At 45.2% G+C, this 20,653-nt stretch overlaps 4 protein-coding genes across 4 annotated transcripts; 1 reads left to right on the top strand and 3 right to left on the bottom strand.

The window, feature by feature from the left end:
* Positions 1 to 446: 446 nt before the first annotated feature.
* On the bottom strand, positions 447 to 1,450 carry LOC123467283. Its single transcript, XM_045167262.1, has 3 exons — positions 1,087 to 1,450; positions 838 to 1,044; positions 447 to 475 (listed from the first exon to the last, which is right to left on the bottom strand). The coding sequence occupies exons 1-3, from the start codon at positions 1,325 to 1,327 to the stop codon at positions 447 to 449; spliced, it is 477 nt and encodes a 158-aa protein (XP_045023197.1). The 5' UTR covers positions 1,328 to 1,450.
* A 281-nt stretch (positions 1,451 to 1,731) lies between these two features.
* Positions 1,732 to 6,928, bottom strand: LOC123467282. Its single transcript, XM_045167260.1, has 4 exons — positions 5,925 to 6,928; positions 3,162 to 5,850; positions 1,835 to 3,109; positions 1,732 to 1,773 (listed from the first exon to the last, which is right to left on the bottom strand). Exons 1-4 carry the CDS (start codon positions 6,926 to 6,928, stop codon positions 1,732 to 1,734), a joined length of 5,010 nt encoding a protein of 1,669 aa, XP_045023195.1.
* Positions 6,929 to 7,532: 604 nt separating this feature from the next.
* Positions 7,533 to 8,744, bottom strand: LOC123467292. Its single transcript, XM_045167268.1, has 2 exons — positions 8,710 to 8,744; positions 7,533 to 8,250 (listed from the first exon to the last, which is right to left on the bottom strand). The coding sequence occupies exons 1-2, from the start codon at positions 8,742 to 8,744 to the stop codon at positions 7,533 to 7,535; spliced, it is 753 nt and encodes a 250-aa protein (XP_045023203.1).
* Positions 8,745 to 9,316: 572 nt separating this feature from the next.
* On the top strand, positions 9,317 to 10,893 carry LOC123467281. The gene is made up of 3 exons (XM_045167259.1): positions 9,317 to 9,327; positions 10,364 to 10,585; positions 10,646 to 10,893. Exons 1-3 carry the CDS (start codon positions 9,317 to 9,319, stop codon positions 10,833 to 10,835), a joined length of 423 nt encoding a protein of 140 aa, XP_045023194.1. The 3' UTR covers positions 10,836 to 10,893.
* The last annotated feature ends 9,760 nt before the right edge of the window (positions 10,894 to 20,653 follow it).

Below are 20,653 nucleotides of genomic sequence, written 5' to 3'. Positions count from 1 at the left end.
TGAAAGGGCTTTTACTAAATCTCGGAGGGGTTCTAGTAGTGCTAGTCTAATTTTAGGTGGTGTTGTCTTGCTACTTTTCCGGTCATCGATCTCGTCAACGGCATTAAAATCTCCCAATATAATTGCTGGTGCCTTATACTAGGCAACATAAGCCGGAATAGTTTCCCGGAGGAAAGAATCCCTATCAGTTTTATTTTGGTCACCAGATGGGGCGTAAATACACACAAAAGCAAAACCCTTTACTTCCATGGCTATCAACCTCCCCTCCGGTTCAAACAAAATGTTGTTGACGCTCAGGCCGTGTCGTACTAGGATGGCTGTCCCATGTTTTCTAGGGCCGAGGTTTGTGTGCATCTGGTAATGGTTAGTAAATACGGTGTTATAGTGGAAAACTACTTCTTGCAAACATATAATATCAAGTTTTTGATGTAAAAAGAAATTGAGCATTATTTGAAGTTTGTCAGGTGACGATATTCTGTTGATATTATATGTCGCGATGTTAATGTTTGATCATTTGTTAACATTGGTTATATGGTGTAACGGTTAGCACTTCTGACTCTTACAATCTGAGTTCAAATCTCGGTAGAACCTTTATTATCGTACCGTGGTATTTCTTGTTTTACATGCAGCATTTAGAAACCAACCAGCTCTTACAGAGATTGACTGTTAGTGGAAAAAATTTAGTTACTTTACTTAACACTGCCCCGATTGAGGTTCGAACTCACGACCTCGAGATTATGAGACTCGCGCGCTGCCTACTGCGCTATCGAGGCATGTATATATATTCAACACATTCGATCGAGAAACAATCCTATGATACCGGTAACTCTTTACTACCTAAATGAATAAACAACTGTTCCGCGTCAGTTGCGGCCGGATTGGCCACATGATCATCTTCTTCTACGTCAGCTGGATCGATCGGAAGCAATGGGAATGGAGCCGGATCGGGTGGATTTGGAAATTGCGGAGCAGTTGCTTCAGCTTTCTCCGGATTCAATACACCGTCTGCGATCTCCACATCTTCCGGTTGATCTTCTCTCAGTTCTACGGGATACAAACATTGAATGGCTCGGGTTAATAAATTACCGGATGGGAACTTGACGATCGCGGATCGGACTAAGCCGTCGCAGCTGGGGAGTAATTCCTTAACTACTCCCGTCTCCCACATGAGTCGTTTGGAAAGTTTGTCGTGGATTACGACAACTTCTCCGACGCGGATTTTTCTACCCGACGCTCCCTTTGCGTGAAAATTATCCAGCTGTATCAGGTAATCGGAGACGAACCGCGAGCACAAGTTGCTGACGTAGTCACGCCTGTTCTGATCCATTTTCTTAAGTAGTTCACTTGTTGAATCGGGAGCCAATAGGTTGACTGCTGGCTCCGGCGTAGCACAAGTTGAACGACGATTGTTGAGAAACTGATTCGGAGTGATCGGGAGCGGATCGTCCACTCCTTCGCCAATGTTGTTCAACGGTCTCGCGTTAATCACACTTTCCGTTTCGATTAAACTCACTTCCAGCTCGTCGTACGCGAGACATGCGCGCCCGTTGGATCGTCTCAAAAGATCTTTCGTGATCCTCACCATCCTCTCCCAAAATCCGCCCCACCATGGAGCGAGGCTAACAGAGAAGATCCAGCTGGTTCTTCTCATGGCGAGGAGGTCGTGAACGGATCGAATGTTTTTAAGATATCGAGACACACAGCGGAATGTTTGGGCGTTGTCACTGTACATCACTGACACTGGGCCTCTTCTGGCGGAGAATCGACGGAAAGCTAACAGAAAGGAGCGAGCCGTCATGTCCTTGGTTAACTCCAGATGAATCGCTCTCGTCACGGCACAAGTAAAGATGCACATGTAACTTTTGGGTTGCTTTTTGTTGACTTGTTGTGTCGGATCCGGTTGGTCGCCATCGTCTTCTTCTTCGGGAGCTTCTTCGGTGGGAAGCTCCGCTGCATCCGGGTTCTCTTCTTCTGGTGGAGGTTCCGGAATGACTTGTTCGACGGATGGCGCCGACTTGGATTTCCTTTTCGGAGTCGCGTTTTTGTAGTACAGCGGGCCAGCGAAATCGGTTTCGGTTATTTCGAATGCCCTGGCATCGCGGAGTCGGTTGGCTGGTAGCGGCGCTGCTATTTGTCGGAAAGGAGGTGAAGTCAGCTTCTGGCACTTCACACAGGCGAACCAAACGTTTCTCACTTGTTGGCGTCCTTTCACGATCCAATATTTTTCTTTCAGTTCTGACAGTGTCGTCTTTACTCCTGTGTGTGAATTAAATACATGTTTGTTAGTTATTAGCATTTTTACAACAGGATGGTTTGCTGGGAGAAGGATCGGTGGTTGAATGTCTCGATCCCTGAGGGCGAGCCCCACTCTTCCAGTGACTCGGATGAGTCGATCTCGATTGTCCAAGACCGGTCGGAGCGATGCGATTTTCTCCTTTGGGTGAATCTGCAGTCCGAGCTGGAGTGTCCGAAAAGCTTTGGGATAGCGTTCTATTTGGAGCTGTCTGCAGATGGCTAACTCCGCTTCGTTCAGCTCTTCGGTGACTATCTTGTCGATCGTTATTTCTTTTTCGGCGACTGTAATGACTTCTTTTAGTTCAAGTCCTGGGTCGCGCGTTCTTTTCTTCATACGGTTGAGTGCTCTGAGGACCCAGGCTGTTCTGAAAAGTAGTTTTGTCCATGTAGAGGTCTTGTCGAGGTACCATTCAATCGGCTGGGCTGTTTCGACTGCTGCAAAGGAGACAGTTGCCGTTTTCTTTGTCTCCTCTTCCTCGATTTTCTCTTGAGTTTCGGTGGAGTGGTTTTCTGGAGAATTCGGCCATTCGCTTTCTCCTTCTGTCAGCCAGGCTGGTCCGTGCCACCAAAGTTTCAATTCCACCAGCGCATGCGCTGGCGCCCCCCCGCGAAGCGAGATCGGCTGGATTCTCCAATCCGGGGCAATGTCTCCACCAATCCGCGTTGGAAAATTTTCTGATGGTTTCCACCTGGTTTCGCACGAATGGTCTCCAACGATAAGGATCTCCTCGTATCCATCCAAGTGTGACGAGGGAGTCTGTCCAGTAAGTCGTTTTCCATGACTCGGTGTGAAGGGAGGTTCGGATTTTCTCTCCTAAACGAATTGCTAACAAAGAGCTTAGTAGTTCGAGTCTGGGTAACGTTACTTTCTTTTTTGGGAGAGGTGCCACTCTGGTTTTGCTTGCAAGGAGGATGGTGTAAGGAATTCCGTTCTCCAGTCGGAGCCGTGCGTAGGCTACTGCTCCGTAGGCTGCTTCTGATGCATCGCCGAACACGTGAATTTCTGCGGAGACGATGGAAGTTTTTGAATATCCAATCCATCGTGGGATCTCCAAATGATGTAGATCCTTCAGGCCTTTCATGATGCTGCTCCAGGTGTTCTTCACTTCGGGTGTGGCGTCATCGTCCCAATCTATGTCTCCTTCCCAAAGTTTTTGATAAATTATTTTTAAAAGTAAGACTGTAGGAGCTAGGAAACCAATTGGGTCGAATATCCTTGCTGATATGCTCAGAATTTTTCTTTTGGTGATTTTTTCTCCTATCTGCACGGCTCCTTCCATTATAGATGTAGGGTCAAATTTAAATGAATCGGAGCTCGTGTCCCATCTAAGACCCAGTGCCTTTTGCTGGCCGTCTATTGTGGGTGAAAGAATTCCGACAATCTGGTTCGACATTTCTTTTTCGGTGAGAAAGTCATGGAGCTGCTTGTTGTTTGTTGCCCAGCTCCTCATGTTGAGTTGGGCCTCTGAGAATAACGTGACGGTTTCTTCTACCGTAGTTATGGCTGTTGGCACGTTGTCTGCTCCTCCGAGGTAGTCGTCTACGTAAAGCTGCTCTTCTATCTGCTCGACTGTCGTAGAAAATCTAGATTTGACTGAGAGCAAATGTTTGTTAATAGTGACTCTTAAAAGGAATGGACTTGAGCTTAGCCCAAATGGAACTCTTTTCCATTTGTACGCGATGAAATCGGAGTTGGGTTCTTCCGGTTTTCTTGGCCATAAAAATCTGACAGCTTCAGCGTCTTCGGGCTGCAGCGCGATGTTCAGAAAGGCCTTTTCGATATCCGCAATCCAGGCGATCCGGTTCATCCGGAAGCGCATTAAGACCGAGAGGAGATCAGGATTAAGATTTGGTCCGGTCTCCAGAACATCGTTGAGGCTCGGTCCATATTTGGATCTTGCGGCGCCGTCGAAAACTGGTCGGATTTTTGTGGTGGCCTTGTCTGTTCGGTAGACTGGATGATGCGGTAGATAAGTGTGGAGGCCATCGTAATTGAAATCAGCCTGTTCTACAAATCCGTTTGCTATGAGTTGTTCGATTTCTTTTGTGTAGTTGGCCAAGTCGACTGGAGATTTTCGGAGCTTGTGCAGCATGCTTCTCAGTCTTACTGCTGCCATCTGGTGGTTGATTTCCAGTCTCCATCTGTCAGTCGTCCATGGTATTGGCGTGCAATATCTTCCGTCTTCAAATCGCGTGATTTCTTCGCAGAAGGAGCGGAATTGATCGTCCTTCTCCACAGCAACGCAGTCGTTTAAGTTCGCGAAATTTTCTAGACGCCAAAATAACGACATATCAAAATTTAACTTCTCCATTTCAAACCTTTTACTTTCTTTTGTTGAGTCGAAAAAGCAGATTTGTTCAGAATTTTCTGGTAGTGGAAGGAGACTGGAATTTCCTGTCTCCCTGCTTTCCGACTTGTTTGATTGGATGCTGTTAAAAATTTCTGATGGCTGTGAGGTGATCTGTGGTAGAGAGCAATTTGAATTGATTAGTAGTTGACTGACAATTGATTGACTTTGCTTCGATGTTGTTTCTTGGGATGGACCGCCGATGACCTTTCCAAGTTTCGAACTGTAGGCTCTGAGTCCGCACGGGCTTGTAATTGCTGGCTCGTTGAACATGATGTTGAACATTTGGTCCATTCCAACAAGAATTCTGACGTCCTCGTCTCCTCCTTCACGTTCGAAGCAGTCGTCTGCCAAATTTTCATTTTCCAACCACAGCTTTCTTGCAAATTCTGTAGTTTGGTACGGGCCGGTGCTTCCTACTTTGTCGGTTGCCTCCAAAGCTTCTATGCGCACCGTTGGGGCTCCTGGCCAGGTGCCCCGCACCGTCATTTCGACCACGTTGTGAGTTTCTGCTGGAGGGGCCTCTGTCTGGCGGAAGGCCCTGGTCGCGATTTGTTCCACCTGGATTATCTTCAGTTGAAGTTCTCTTGAAATCTGCTTTTTAATCCATGTTCTATGGCTGCCGTCGTCGAGGAAGAGAATTGCTCGGATCTTCTTTGCGTATGGGCCTAAAATGTAAGCGGTTGCTGTTTTGAGAATAATCTCACCAAAGGAGCTTGCGCACGCTGTAGTTGAGCTGCTTCCAGCGGCCGGTTTATTTGGAATTATAGTTGAGGATCCGAATCTGGTATCTTTCTCGGCACACAAGGATGTGTGGTGCTTTGCTCGGCATCGTTGACACCTGCGGGGATTGAAACAAATGGTGGTCACGTGTTGACCGAAACAGTTAGAGCATCTTCTTTCGTTGGTGATGACTTCCTTTTTTTTTTCAGCTCCATTGGGCAATTCGTGGCCCAATGCATCTCCTTGCAGAACACGCAGGGCAGCATTGGCTTTCTTGAAGATGATGCTGTCGCTTCTCTCCTTGGTGGTGGTGGGCTGCCATTTCTTCTTGTTTTGCTTGGATGTTTTGTTTGTGGAGTCGGCTTGCTGCTGACTCCGAGCTGGGAAGCTGTCGGTGTTGTTGCTGGTGTTATTTTTGCCGGTTGCGGAGAATTTTGGGCCGGCTTTGGTGTAGTAGCTCTCAGACGGCTGAGTCGCTCTGCAGCTTCAACTTGCTTTTCGATAAATTTTAACACTTGATCAATGTCTGTTACCTTGTTTGTTGCGGATTCGGCCCACTTTGCTTGAAGTTTGAGTGGGATCGAGCGTAAAATGCTTGATCCAAGGAGGTATCCGTGGCTCGTTCTTGCAACTCCCAGTGTCTCCAACGCATTGATATGTGACTGGATAGTCAGCTGGAAGCACCTGAGCGCCGCGGCATCAGCTATGTCTTTCACTGGTTGCAGCGTGGCTAATTTGTGGGTGTGGGCCTCGATCAGGACGTCTGGTTTGCCGTACATCGCCTTCAGTAGATTCACTGCAACGGTGTAGTTGGCGTCTGTCAGCTCCAGGTTCTCCACGCACAGCTGTGCTTCACCTTTCAAGTAGTCTTTAAGATATCCAAATTTTTGAACTGCCGGAATGGCTGATTCATGGACGGCTGCGTTGTAACCTTCCCAGAAGGCCGTCCATTCGAGCACGTCCCCTTTGAATGGTTTAATTTGACGTTTTGGGAGCTTAGTCGATGTAACTGCGGCTGGAGCTGCTGGTGCTCCTGGTGCAGCTGCTACTGGAATGGCGGCAATCAGTTGTCGGAACAAGTTCTGTTGATCTTGAAATTCTTGTTGATGGATGATTCTCTCTTGTGCTCTTGCAGCGTCTTGATCGATTTTTTCTTGGGCCCTTATGGCGTCCTGATCGGCCTTTTCTTTGGCCCTGATGGCGTCTTGATCGGCTTTTTGCCGTTTTCTTTCTTCAGCTTCTTTGAGTGCTTTGAATTCATCCTTTTTTCGCCTGACGATCACGTATGCAGCGTTGCACTCATCCTCCAGAGTGATCATGCTTTCGACCTCGGCATCGAATTGTGCACGGGTCGCGTTTAATGTTTCCATGTCTCTGGCGACCACTTCTGAGAGTCGATTGTATTTAGCTTGCATGCTTTTTAGACTGGTTTCAGCTCCTAGCAATATATTGTAGATTGTTAGGTCTATTTGTACGATGTCGTATTGCTGGATGTTGTGGATCCAGCGTCTGACGTGGCCCTTGATGGCCCTCCGGGACGTTTCTTTCGTTGGGGTGGTCATTTTGGGTGTGATTGGAGGAAAGAAAATAGTTATTAATTTGTTTTTGTTTGATTTCTAATTGTTAAGCCTGTTTTTTGTTGTTGTTTGCTTGAGGTGTCTGCTTCCAGTTCTGAGTGCAGCGCCTCTTGCGGTGTTTTTTGATTGAGTTGCTGCTTCAAGTTCTGAGTGCAGCGCCTCTTGCGGTGTTTTTTTATTGAGTTGCTGCTTCAAGTTCTGAGTGCAGCGCCTCTTGTGGTGTTGTTGGAGAGTGGCTGCTTCAAGTTTTGATTGCAGCGCCTCTGCCGTTGTTGTTGGAGAGTGAAAGTTTTTCGTCTCTCCCTTCTCTCAGTAGGTGGCGTGACGAGCGGCGGGTCGGCTAAGTTCTGGCTCGACCCTAGTTCACCTAATCGCCTTCGGAATGCTGTGTTCTGTCTGCTGAGAGAAAAAGAAAAGGGTTTTTGTTATGGAGCTCAGCTGTTGCTTATCTCCCAACTGATGTAAGAAGGCTTTTTTTTTTTTTGATAGTATTAGAGTAAATTTGTGGAAGAAAGACACATCCTGTATTTATAGACGACAAGACGACATTCCTAGAATACAGTGATGTGATTGGAACAATGGAGGGAATCTAATTTTTTTCTTGTTGCTCCGCCAGTCTTCGAATCCAGGCGATCCTGGATTTGGATCGTTCTCTGGGGCTCTCTCTGAAGCTTTTTCTGAGACTCTCTGGCGAGTACATCAGTAGCCCCCTTCCTCTTAATCGGCCTTGCCGTGTTGGCTCTGTTGGTTTAGGTGGTGTCGTGGGAGCTTGTGTCGGCTCTTCAATTGACAGGCTCTCGTAGAGCAACTGCAGAGTCTCGTCCTCCTCGCTGTCCTCACCTCCAACTGCACCTTCTACTCTTTTCTCTTCTCCGCCAACGGCTCCTTCTTCTTCGGCGGCGGCTGCCTGGACTGGTACGTTTGGTTGATGTTGTTTGGGGCCGTGAAACAGCCCCCTGGTGATCCGGAAGTCTTGGGTGGCAGGTGCCGATATCTGTCTGGCGAATTCGGCTCTCTCAGCCGGTGTCGGGAAGTATCGTCTTGGAGGAGGGTCAGCAGCTGCAATTCGATCCAAGACCCGGCGGAGATTTATTTCCCGCTGTTCGGGTGATGGGCCAATGATGATTGGATCGTCCGGACGGGATGGTGGGATGATTGGCCGGTTGCGATATACTTCACTCCGACTTTCACGTTGACCTTCTCTGGTGTTTTTGTATAGTGGCTCCCGGATTGGGCCCGTCCATGGGGCAATCTCTCCTCGTAGGCGGGCCAAGTGCCGCTTTCTTTTCTGTTCGGGCCTAATTTTTGTTGAAAAAAGGGAGCCCTTCTTGGAGCTCCACTAAAGTGGAGCGTTGAGAGAAAAAGAAAGAAAAGGTTAAGTTGTGAAAAATTGATGCAGGAATAAGCAGAGAGAGGAAAAAAGAATTTTCAAATGTTTTTACTTTTAAGAAAGTCAAAAAGGAAAGGGGTGAAATGCTTTTACAGTCGAGTGTGTGTGTGTGTGTGTGAGGCGTTCAGATTTTCTGACGCCTCAGGCGGCCACGCGGTTTCTCAAAAAAAATGGCGATGACGGCTAGACGAAATGTCGAAAAGCACACACACATATACACTTAACTAAATTTTTTGGAAATTTGATTAAAGGGAGAGTTTTAAGTTTGATAGTAAGAGCAGTTTAAGTTGAAAGAGTCAGTGGGTCTTTTGTTGCCAAAGAGACCCGAACGCTTTGCCGAGAGGCGTTCTCGTTTCAGTCAGTTTCACAAAAATATACCGGTTCAAAAAAAAAGAAGGTTCGAAGGACCATGTTCGGCAGGAATCGTGTGTCTAGCGTTACCTTACCGAATTGAGTTGTAAATAATTAAAGTTGATGACACAAGTTTTGAGATTGCGACGCTGACTGTATTGACTGACTTGTTGGATAGATAGATTGAGACAGCCCGGCCCGACCCCCTCCAAAATATGACATTGACACCAGGGGGGGGGGAAGGGCACAAAGTAACAGTACAGTCGGGCGGGTGACAAGGGGCCACCTATCGGGGGCCCCGAAGATCGTATTCCCGTAAATGGGCCGGAATCCTGGTTGTTCGGCCGGATCTCGTCGTCGGCCGTTGGGGACGTCTTTGGTTTCCAACAGTATTTGATGTCCAATTATTTTGTTAACACGGCTTAAACTCTGTGCGTTTTCCCTGAACGAAACCTGTGTAAAGCATCCTCCCTCTCGGGTGAATGACTTTACGGATTAAGACTAATATATTAACACGGAACTCGGAGGCGTTTACCCACAATGATGACAGTGTATTACTAGACTAGGCCATAAAATATAAGGGAGACTACACGCATAAGAAAACGAGAAACTAAAGGGGAAACAAAGTGTAAATGGAGACAACGTAAATTTATCTTACCGTAGTAGCGCGAGCAATACGGCGAATTCAGACACGAAATGGAGACGATTGGATATACAATTCAGATAGGCACTTACGGAAACAGGTAGGTGGAGAAACACTTGTAAGAGAAAACCCTAAGGCAACTTAGGTGTCGAACTAGTGTTGTTGAGGGCAACTGAACGTTTAGCGAGCTGCTAGTTGTCTGATCTTTCTTAGAATTTGGGTTCACCATGAAACCTCGTATCTCGTCAAAGTGGCGTGATGCTGTTGACGCGTCGCTATGTCGCGCGTGCAGCCAATCAGAAAGTGTTTGTTTAATGGCTTGATTGGCGTCACGCGTGCGACCAAATCAAATGCGAGATTACGCACCGCCGCACCGCCGTTTATTGTTTTGCTTTCCGGGCATCACATTCTAACCTTTGAATCATACGCACTAATTCATTTTCACGATCGGTAACACGGTCTTGAATATTGTCACACGAATTGTATTTGGAACAAGAATACACGAATACAACAAGTGATGACTTAAATTCTAGACAATTATTCACTTTTAACTAGTAACAATAAGGGATGACCATACCAAACTCGGAGAGCGTCTGAAGACTCCAGGGAACTACACTTTAACTGAATTTTACGCTGGTATTTATACCGAAATACAATATACGCCCTTTTCCGGAGCGCATGTCTCCGTATCTTCTTTAGTACAGATAAACTTAAGATGAATCATTCCCACGCTCGCAACATAGTCCAACGAGCGGGTGAATCATCTGTGTTAGGAGATAATGTTTACCCCTTTTCACCCGCGACAGGTCCCCCTTCTTCAAGACAGGCGACCCGACTGTACTAATCTACCCGTGATAACGGCTGGAAGGTCACTCTTGTTAACGCTAACTATAACCCCGATAAAAATTGAAAGGGAAAAAAAAAAAATTTGGAACTGATAGGTAATAATTTGATCCGTGAAGGTTATTGAAACTGAATAAAACTCGGGTGCATCCTTTTGCCAGCACAGTAGTTTTTTGGTCTTTGCTGAATACAGGTCCTTTTCTGAAATTCTGGAGAACCGGAGGTATTTCGACGTTGCCGTTGTGCGGTTCGCCGAAATTGTTTTTTGCGACCCTGTGAGCCGTCACTGCCGACTGGATGTGTTAGACCAGAAGCTTTTCGAGGCGCTTCTAATCGATGCCAAGGAAACGGATGCCTGTTTGGACTTCATTCCCTTTGCTGGAGAAGTTTGGGAGCTAGGTGACTTTTACTACAGGTAAGTTTGTTATTTGCTTTGGATATTTTTCTTTTTTTGTTTTTTTTTCTCCCCATCTAGCACGTATCCTGGCTACGCCCGTTATCGTGATCTCTATTCCCACAACTACGCGCGGCTTCTGTGGTGGATGGAGTCGGGTGAGGATGTTTACCCCGAGATCCTGTACTCTAGCGTGGAATCCCGACTGGAGGCTCGCTTGGAGGCGCTGGAGGCGCTGAATTCCTTGCGGTCGGAAGACGCCGCTAACTAATTCTGTGTATCCTGGTATTTTACATGAACTCTTTAATACATTTTGTTTTTTGAAAGAACTTTTTCTACTTTTGTTTTTTCTACTAGGCAATAAGCTAATTATACCCTAGACAATTAATAGGTTGAAAGGACGAGTTTTTTATAGGTTTTGCATCTCTAGTTCTTCCCTCCCGCGGTCTCCGGGTGGTAGACTGACCACATCGAGTTGTTCGTGAGCGGCTAAGCGTTCACTCAGTAAGTGACATTTATAACTCAAAAATACTATTCCTATACTTAGTACTAACATTACTATTATCATTTCATAGGGATATCGGGCGAAGGTTGCATCAGTGTGTTTGTCCACTTCAGCCACGAGGTTATGGATCTGTTCTCCCGTCATTTCCGCTGCCAACCTGGCGCGGTCGTTACGTTGGAGTAATTCGCTTATCATGTCGATGGAGCTTGTATTCCCCCGCGGAATCTCGATGACGATGTGCCGCCTACTGCTGTTGCTGGTCGGATCCTGGGAGAAGACATTGACCGATGGTAGAACCGCAGCTTGTAAATTTGGCGCTTCGATATTTCCCTCCATGCTGGCTGGAAATACCCAGTCCTCCGTTCTCGCTGTACATCCCAAAGGTACCTCAAAGATTCCAACTGCTGGTAATTTAACTGTTCGTAGGGGCGGTTGTCCGACATTGGCTGGGCATGAGAAGACGATGTCGTGTGATTTCGTCGCCGAGAATGCCCATTGGTTCGCTCCAATGTACACCGCTTCGGGTCCTCGCCAGTCTGCAAATTTCTTCCGGCACTGCGTCTTGATTCGTGGGACGTCGTTCATGAAGACCGCTATGGCGCAAGACTTGCGGGCGTTCCTTTTGCTGATGCCCGTATGGAATTTACACAACGGCCGGCCGATCTTGCTGCACTCCCGGAAATCATCTTTGGACAGCTCCAGAAATGTCTCGAGGTCGGCGGCCACTGCAAGAAAGCCGGGTAAGTTGCTGAAGCTCACGCTTTGCGTTCCATTATCTGCAGCTCCTGGCAGGCTTATAACTTGGAATAGTTTGTATTGTTGAGCGTGATCGAAGATAGGAACTTGGATAAATATTCTGAATTGATGTTCCAGTGCTGCTACCGTGACTGTGGCTTCTCGATAAGCGACCCAAAACTCATCGCTGGAAATGGACCATCCTCTAGGTAACTGTCTGTTAACATTTTTTATAACTGCATTGAATCTTGCTGGAGCGATGATTTGTGGTGCTAAATGTCCATTTGCTAATAGGCTGAATCCAATATTGAGGCTGTCAGCGAGTTGGTGTAACCATTGTAGGATCTGGTACATTGCCTCAAAGGTGTCATCTAGCTGGAAGAAGTACTCAAAATGGTCTAATTCAAGTTCTTCCAATTTTGAATTCCCTTCTAAAATTTGCGCCGTAACCGTTTGCAGGTTTGCGAACTGTCCTCGGAGTTCCTTGATCAACTGAGCATTGGCTCTGGATTCCCACAGTGATTCGTTCAGCACGGTAGCTTGTTTTTCCATAATATGTATCATTTCCTTTTGGTTTAGCTTAACCCGTTGCACTTGACCATTTAATTCTTCTAGGTCTTGCTGCGTTGAAACACCAAAAAGCCACTTTAGAGCTGACCCGCCTCCGTCGATGAGACTACGTCGGTTTCTCGGGTTGGTGTTTAGGGCTTCTTTCACGGTCGTTAATTGTTCAGTCACGCTTTCCAGGTCCTTTGTGAAGCTTCTTAATTTGCTGAACATCCTTTTTGCTGCTATTTTCTGAGGTCGAGATCCAGTCAGCCTCCATTTTTCTGCCACTGCTTGCTGCTGGAGAATTTTCTGCTGCAAATAAGCCATTGCTGCTCCGGCCGGTCCTAAATCGAGGTCCGTAACAATTGTCCATGCTGATTCACTGAATGCGACATCTACATGTTCCTTGAAGATTGTATTTTCCCGCAGGATAAGGGCCATGGCCATTGGCGGGCTAGTAATTGTTACCAGGACCATCAGGAATGGGACCAAGCAAGTTAGGTATCTAGCCGGTGGTCTTCTATTACGGATGGGTCTTGTTGTCGGCGTTTCTCCGGCCGGGACAGGAGGTACTACCGTAACGCCGTCTGCTGTGGGATGTGCGGGAAGTGTTCCCTCGTCGTCTGCTACTGTTTGGGGATTGGCCACAACAGGTACATCTTCTGATTCGGCTTCTTTATCTTTTTGTTCTTTTCCAGCGTTTTCCTCTGAATTGCTGGGAGGCATCTCTTGTGGTCGTTGCCACTCTATGGGAATTTCGAAAAATGGCTTCATACGGATGACGTGCACAATATCCGTTTTTCCTCGTCCCGTTGCTGATATTACTTCATAATTCACCGGTGTGGTTTTCCTTAACACTTTAAAAGGTCCTAACCATCGATGTGAAGTTTTTCGGATTTTCCCACTTTTCTGAATGGCTTGTAGACTAGCACTAAATCTCCTGCTCGGAAGGATAACTCCCGGTGAAGTGAGTCATACCTTTCTTTCTGTTTATTTTTTACTTCTTTCATTCTAATTTTCACTATTTCTCTTGCTGTTGATAATTCAACCAATAGGCGATCAGCGTAGTCTAAAGTGGCGTCATCTTCGGTCGGTAATGGATTTGCATCAGCACCCAACTCCAAGTCGATTGGCAATTTCGGCTCGCGTCCATATAGGAGAAAGAATGGGGAGTATCCGGTGGATTCCTGCCTAGCTGTGTTGTACGCGAAGCACACGTACTGCAGGGTCTCGTCCCAATCACGCTGGTCTGTACTAACATACATAGAAATCATCGCTGCTAACGTATGATTCATTCTTTCCACAGCCCCATTCGCTTGAGGATGATAACTGGATGTCGTCTTGTGGTTGGTGTGTAACTTCTTGACCACCGCTTGGGTTAATTCAGCCACGAAGCATTTTCCTCGGTCGGTGATGATTTGTTCTGGAGCTCCATGGCGTAGGAAAATTTGGTTAACGAAGAATTCAGCGACGTCATCTGCTTTGCCGGTTGGCATAGCCTTTAATTTGACCCACTTAGTAAGGTAATCCACTGCAACAATTATCATTTTGTTACCCTTATGAGACAAAGGGAATGGACCTAGCAGATCCATACCCAATTTCTCAAAAGGTCTTTCTACTTTTATGCATTGCAGGAATCCTGGAGGTCGGTCTGGAACTCCTTTTCTTCCTTGACAGCTCACGCAACTCTGAACGTAGCGGGTTATGTCAAGATTCATTTTGGGCCAAAAGAATCTATTGCCAATTTTCTGGAGAGTTCGTTTGATGCCTAAATGGCCGGAAACAATGTCATCGTGAAAAGCTTGCAAAATTTTTTCGCGAAAGTCCGCGGGTACACATAATCTTCTGTAATTTTTTCCACCCTTAAACGTTTCTTTGTAAAGTTTTCTGTTGCACAGCACAAAGTTTTTCACTCTTTTCTTGCCTTCCTGGAGATTCGAGATTTTTTCGTTCCACTCACGATGAGCTCTCTGTTTGCTGACGACTGAATCATCGTCTTCGAGAGAAAGGATGTTCGATGCCTCTGATCCGACAGCTGCAACGATAAAGCAACGGTCATCTTCCATTTCTTCCACCTGCTGAAGTGGGTTTCGTGATAGGCAATCGGCGTTGTCGTGAACCTTTCCACTACGATATACGATAGTTATATCGTACTCCTGCAGTGAAAGACTCCAACGTGCTAGACGTCCAGCGAGGTCCCGTTTGGTCATTAGCCAACACAATGCTTGATGATCAGTAATCACTTTCACTTGGCAGCCCCACACAAAACATCTGAACTTGGTAAGACACCACACTAATGCAAGACACTCTTTTTCCGTGATTGAATAATTCGTTTCTGATTTAGATAGCAATCGGCTTGCGTATGCCACTGGTCTTTCGACTCCATCGATGCGTTGGGCTAACACACCTCCTATTCCAAAACCACAGGCATCTGGTAGAATTTCCATTGGCAAATCGTAGTTTGGATGAGCGAGCACTGGGGCCGATGTAAGTGCTATTTTTAGAGCGTTGAAACTTTTAACTTGATCTACTCCCCAAATGAATGGAATGTCTTTCTTTGTTAGCGATGTGAGCGGGCGTGCAATGGCTGCAAAATTTTGGATGTGACGTCGATAATAGGAGCACAATCCTAGAAAACTTTGCACTCGTTTGATTTGTTTGCTATCGAGTGACCGTCCGCCGGGCATGGGAACTTTTCCACTGCCTTTAATTTTTCAGGGTCCGGGCCAACACCTTCCTGGGTAACGACGTGTCCTAATACTTTTAGGTTATTCTCGGCAAATGAACATTTTGACCATTTCAGTTTCAGATTGGCTTTCGCAAGGCAATCCATCACTGATTGAAGTCGTTCCAAATGTTGTTCAAACGTTGCTGAGTAGACGATGACGTCATCTAGGTACACCAAACACGTCGTCCATCGAAGTCCAGCCAAAATAATATCCATTGCCCGCTGAAAGGTGCCCGGGGCATTGGTCAATCCAAATGGAAGAGCGCGGAACTGATACAATCCATCCGCCGTTATGAACGCTGTCTTTGGTCTATCCCTGCTGGTAACCGGAACCTGATGATATCCGGCTTGAAGATCCATGCTGGAGAAAATTGTAGCGCCCTCCAGGCGGCTCAATGTATCAGCTATCCGAGGCAGTGGATAGGAATCTTTTACGGTAACCGCATTAAGTTTGCGGTAATCCACACAAAAACGCCAAGTTCCATCTTTCTTCTTTACTAGGACTACAGGCGAAGACCAAGGGCTGTCCGAGTGTTCAATTATTCCCTGACGTAGCATTCCCTCCACCTGTGTTTGGATCACTGCTCGTTCTTTCCAGGCACTCTTATAAGGGAGCTGGTGAATTGGAGGGTTAACTCCAGTGTTAATGTCATGCTCCACCAACGTACAGTGTCCCAAATCATCTTCATCAAAGGCAAAACAACTGATGGAATTTCTAAGGATTTTCAACACCTCACTTTTCTGATTTTCATCCAGGTTTTTTCCGATTTTGCTTTTCAAATTATCCAATAATTTTTCTTCTTCTTGACTCACTTCTCCTAAAGCTTCATTAGATTCTTCGGCGTTTTCCCCCTCTTGGAATTCTTCTAATGTACCCAGAGTTACACCTTTTTCCAGCCATACTGATTTGGGGGACAGGTTTGCTACGGGAATATTTTCCAGGTCGTTCTGCACGATGGCGTGTCCCGTAGACAGACTTGTTGTGGCCATAAGCGAATTCGAAGGTTTCAAGACACAAGCACCTTCCATTTTGCTCGACACTTTTGCTGGAACTGGTTTAATTGAATACGCAGGAATTTCCTGACGTTCATTAGACACTAACACGGTGGCTTCTGATTCTTCCTCGGCTGGAAGAGAGATAGCCGCAAGCGGAAAATCACCCATGGTGAGAAGAGGTTTCTCTGCCTGGTAATTAATCCGTATCGATCCAAATTGTGCGAGGAAATCATTTCCCATTAACAGTTCCATTCCTGACATTGCCATAACTATTGCTTTTCCTTTCACCGATCTGTTTTTGTTCGTCACGAGAATTTCGGCTGCTCCAAGGGGCATTACTCGTGATCCATTTGCGAGGATAATTCCAGAACCATCCCATGGCTGCTGAATGAATTGTGTTTTCTTCAATAAATCGGGAGAGATCACTCTCACAGCAGCACCAGTGTCAATTACTGCCGTTGCCTTTACCTCACCACAAAACACAGGTTCTTTAATCAAGTTTGTTCCATCGAAATTTAATAGGTGCTTTTCTTCCTGCTCGTTAGGATCTTGAGTCGCCAAGTTAACTGCTGCGTTCGCCGTTGGCGTCGCTGCCGATGCTCCATCCAGTTTCGGAGCTTTGTAATTTGGAGATTCCGGATTTTTAAAACAGTGCCGGGCGATATGTCCGGACTTCTTGCAATGGAAGCAGCTCGGTTTACCATCAATGGTACGTCCCTTAGGGTTAAAGGATACTTTTGCTTTTCCTTGCTCGTTTTTCTCCTTTGCCATTAATTTCTCACAGGTTTCTTGGATTAATTCGCGCATTGATTTCATAAATTCTGCCTGCTGGTCTGGATAGACGACGGAAAGGTTCGGTAACTGCTCAGGGGGTCTCTGTGATTCCATTGCTGCGTCTTTCCATCCTCTTGCTTCGGACATGAGCGATGCTTCTGTATATGATTTTGCCAGTGTCAAAAATTCTTCACATGTTTTCGGTTTCATCGGAAAGATTTTTCTAAGAAGAGCCGGTCGAAGTCCTCGAAAAAGATGTTCCAATCGGTGTGCTTCCGTCATATTTGGATCGACCATTCTGCAAAGGTTGAGGATTTCGTAATAGTACCTAACGGCTGGTTCATCCATTCCTTGTGTTCTGCTCCTTAGCCTTGTCTCTTGAAAAAGACCGTAGTTATCAGGTTGAAATTCTTTTAAAAACATCGAACGAAGACCGGTAACTGCAGGCGTGGCAGGGTTTCCTCCTGCCGCAGGTTGAGCCGCAACGTCGTTCCAGTCGTTCGGGACTCTTGCGCACAGGAACCAGTTTCTTGCAGTGTCATCCAAGTACATGCTGAAATTGTTACGTTTTTCAGCATCGCCCCATCCATTGTGGGAAGAAATCGTCTCATAACGCTCCATCCATTGGCGCGCATCTTCATCCGGACCACCTCGAAATATAGGCGGGCTGATGAATTTCCTGACAGCTGTCATAGCTTGTCTTTGCTGCTGTATAATATGCCCTGTTGGCAGTATAACTTGTTGTCCGCCTACTGGAACAACTGGATTTGCAGCTCTCAACACGACCTCGGTTTCTGGATCCGAGTTTAAATCTTCAGCCTCGGTTGATTCGCCCTGGCTGTCAGCTTCTTCAATTAGGGGCTCTCTTGAAATGGTACCTTCAAGAGTTTGGGCTTCACCAACAACGGAAGTTCCACTCTCCAATGATGAGTCTGGGGTGAGTAAAGCCTCTTCGGGAGCGCTTGACAGTTCTTGAAGTGGGTGTAATCGTCGGCTGGGGTCTCTTGGACAACTGGGTAGTCGTGGGTTTTTCTTCGTCGGCATCAGCTAACCACAACTGCAGCACGACTTCGTCACTTACTGGTAACGAGCTGCGTTCTTAACAATTGCCACTTAAAGCACGATTTCGTTACTCACGGGTAACGGACTGTATCTCCACCAATTGTCACACGAATTGTATTTGGAACAAGAATACACGAATACAACAAGTGATGACTTAAATTCTAGACAATTATTCACTTTTAACTAGTAACAATAAGGGATGACCATACCAAACTCGGAGAGCGTCTGAAGACTCCAGGGAACTACACTTTAACTGAATTTTACGCTGGTATTTATACCGAAATACAATATACGCCCTTTTCCGGAGCGCATGTCTCCGTATCTTCTTTAGTACAGATAAACTTAAGATGAATCATTCCCACGCTCGCAACATAGTCCAACGAGCGGGTGAATCATCTGTGTTAGGAGATAATGTTTACCCCTTTTCACCCGCGACAATATATTGTTTATTAGCCGCCGCTTTGTCTAAATCTTCAGCGCTAGATGGCGCGGGAGTCTCTACGGTGATTGGCGGAAATTTTTCCATGATGGCCGCCGTTACTAGGGACAATTTTGATTGGCCGACGATGTTAAAGACTGTATAGCAGTGTTGTTGAGTTGGAACGCAATGTGGCTGAGGAGTTAATGGAAATCCAGTTGGCGGCGATCATCCAAAAGACGAAAATATTTTTCATCTCCCAATTTCTTCGTTAGTGTGCCGGTTCCAGATTCAACAATTCGCAATGTATTTTGAGATTTCTGCGTGTACGTTTTGTCCCAAACAAGTGTCAGGTGATTGTGTGATAAGTTACCAGATTTTGCGGAAGCTTTTCCGATAGGTGTCGAGAAATCTTCATCTTCCATTTGTTGATAAAACTGAACTTGTTCGAGCTCACAATTCAGAATTTCCAAATCGATTGTTTGTAACCAGTATCCGACAATTTCCGGATCACGTCCAAAAACATATTTGTTGTCCGATAAAGTCATATGATGTTCACCACACCTTTTATTGTTTATCATATCGTAGCACTCTGATGGCGTCGTATCAATAGAAATTTTGTCCGGCACGATCGCTAATTGGCCGAAAAAGGTCTTTGTAATACGGCGAATGTTTATCCACTGCGCGCAAATAAAACCCGGAAATTTTACCGCGGCACGTTCATCACTGTAAACGGTATATTTCACTTGCACGGTATCGGTATTGTTTGTTTCTGGTTTGCAGTTTGAATCGGAAAATTGAATAATTCCCATATTCTTCGGTTCAGAACAATCGCACACAGTGGTCTCAAATACCTGCGGGTGTAACCCGTAAAAGAATAGCCGCAGTAGGAATCGTAACGAGGACATTTCTACATGTAAAAGTATATGGTAAATGACATAACAAAAAATAAAATCAACAGTATACTGGCCAACTTAGTCTAAGTCATCATGTGGGTTTACTAAGCTAAGATAATCAAATATGAAAAAGAAATAATGGGAAGTAAAAGTAAAAGTAAAAGAGAGAAAACAACAACAACAAAAAATTCTGACGGCTTTTGAAAGGTCAACGATTTCCCGTCGGCTTTTCATCGGCTACGCCACGGTAAAATAATAGAAAAATAGGGGGTGTCGTAATATAACAGTTTTTTATAGTAGAAGGATACAATATTTTTTGAACAAATTTATATCGTTGGAAAAAGGGGAAAGTGAGCTTAATTATCAAAAAGAAAGAATTGAAAAATATTGAATCATGTGGAAATGCTGACGAGAAAGAAACGTTTCAAAGTTTTACGGCGGAACATTTTTCTGCCGTGGAAGGTCATGCGCATATCTCGTTTTTTTTCTAAGTCCAATGCAGGGGAAAAGTGCGAATGAGGGAGAAGAAGAATGGGGAATAAAAATGGAATAGGGGGAGTAGGGAAAGTTGCCTTCGGCAAAAAGGGAACTTAGAATATTTTCAATATTGCTGCGGCGGGGAGCTGCAGTAGGGAAACGAAAGGGAAAGTGAAAAACTTAGCTTATGTTGGGGTGTGTAAGAATGGAATGCGCTAGCGGTGGCGCTGCTTTATGTGTAGTGTATATGGGAAAAGTCTTTGCAGTGATAGTAAAGCTATAGAAAAGCATAGAAGGGAAGTGATATACAGTGGGACTTAGAAAAATTTCAACTGTTTCGTTCGTGTACGAATCTCTAAGAGAAGTGGGAGTTGTTGAATTCAAATCGAGTACATTACTATCAAGGTTTTACTTATTTCTTTTTTCAATACTTTACTTTTTACTATTTCCAATATTGTATTGCTACTGAATAATTGTAACACATGGACTTCTAATAAAATCTACTATTTCTTTAAACTTTTTCCGATAAATGTCTGTTACTTCTATCGTAAAAGACGGAAATATGGGAAGTTATGCAATTTATGGGCTTAATCAGAGAGGGAACAAATCAAATACAAATATTTCAAAAGAATACAGAGGCAAGAAGAAATAACGAATTATTTTATACTTGTTGGACACGAACATTGTTTTATGGTATCACAACATATGACACGACATACGTATGGAAAGAATGTAAGAAGTTCAATAGTCTAATGGAATAATTTTCTTTTCCTTTATTTTTTCTTTTTTTTTCTCGAGAGAACTCATGTAATTTTGTGTTTGTTCGTTTGTTTATTTTTTTTTTCGTTTCTGTTTTTGTGTTTTTTTTTTTGAAGAAATTATTGTTCTCATTTATTTTGTTTTTTTCAAGAGGTTATTGTTCTCAGATTTTTTTTTTCTCTGGAGATTA

The sequence above is a fragment of the Daphnia magna genome, unplaced genomic scaffold, assembly GCF_020631705.1.
Source record: "Daphnia magna isolate NIES unplaced genomic scaffold, ASM2063170v1.1 Dm_contigs170, whole genome shotgun sequence".
Lineage (NCBI taxonomy): Eukaryota > Metazoa > Arthropoda > Branchiopoda > Diplostraca > Daphniidae > Daphnia > Daphnia magna.
Note: the sequence above shows the minus strand (reverse complement) of the source record. Positions and strands in the feature narration are given on the sequence as shown.

Coding starts and splice junctions, on each gene's coding strand:
- LOC123467281 (XM_045167259.1), top strand. Junction 10,586..10,645: donor CTAGGTGACTTTTACTACAG/GTAAGTTTGTTA, acceptor CTCCCCATCTAG/CACGTATCCTGGCTACGCCC.
- LOC123467283 (XM_045167262.1), bottom strand. CDS start 1,327: ATGGATCAGAACAGGCGTGACTACGTCAGCAACTTGTGCTCGCGGTTC. Junction 1,045..1,086: donor GATCGTCAAGTTCCCATCCG/GTAATTTATTAA, acceptor TGTATCCCGTAG/AACTGAGAGAAGATCAACCG. Junction 476..837: donor ACAGTTGTTTATTCATTTAG/GTAGTAAAGAGT, acceptor TAATATCAACAG/AATATCGTCACCTGACAAAC.
- LOC123467282 (XM_045167260.1), bottom strand. CDS start 6,928: ATGACCACCCCAACGAAAGAAACGTCCCGGAGGGCCATCAAGGGCCAC. Junction 5,851..5,924: donor CCACTCAAACTTCAAGCAAA/GTGGGCCGAATC, acceptor AGCAAGTTGAAG/CTGCAGAGCGACTCAGCCGT. Junction 3,110..3,161: donor CACCTCTCCCAAAAAAGAAA/GTAACGTTACCC, acceptor CAATTCGTTTAG/GAGAGAAAATCCGAACCTCC.
- LOC123467292 (XM_045167268.1), bottom strand. CDS start 8,744: ATGGTCCTTCGAACCTTCTTTTTTTTTGAACCGGT. Junction 8,251..8,709: donor TTCTTTTTTTTTGAACCGGT/ATATTTTTGTGA, acceptor CCTTTTTTCAAC/AAAAATTAGGCCCGAACAGA.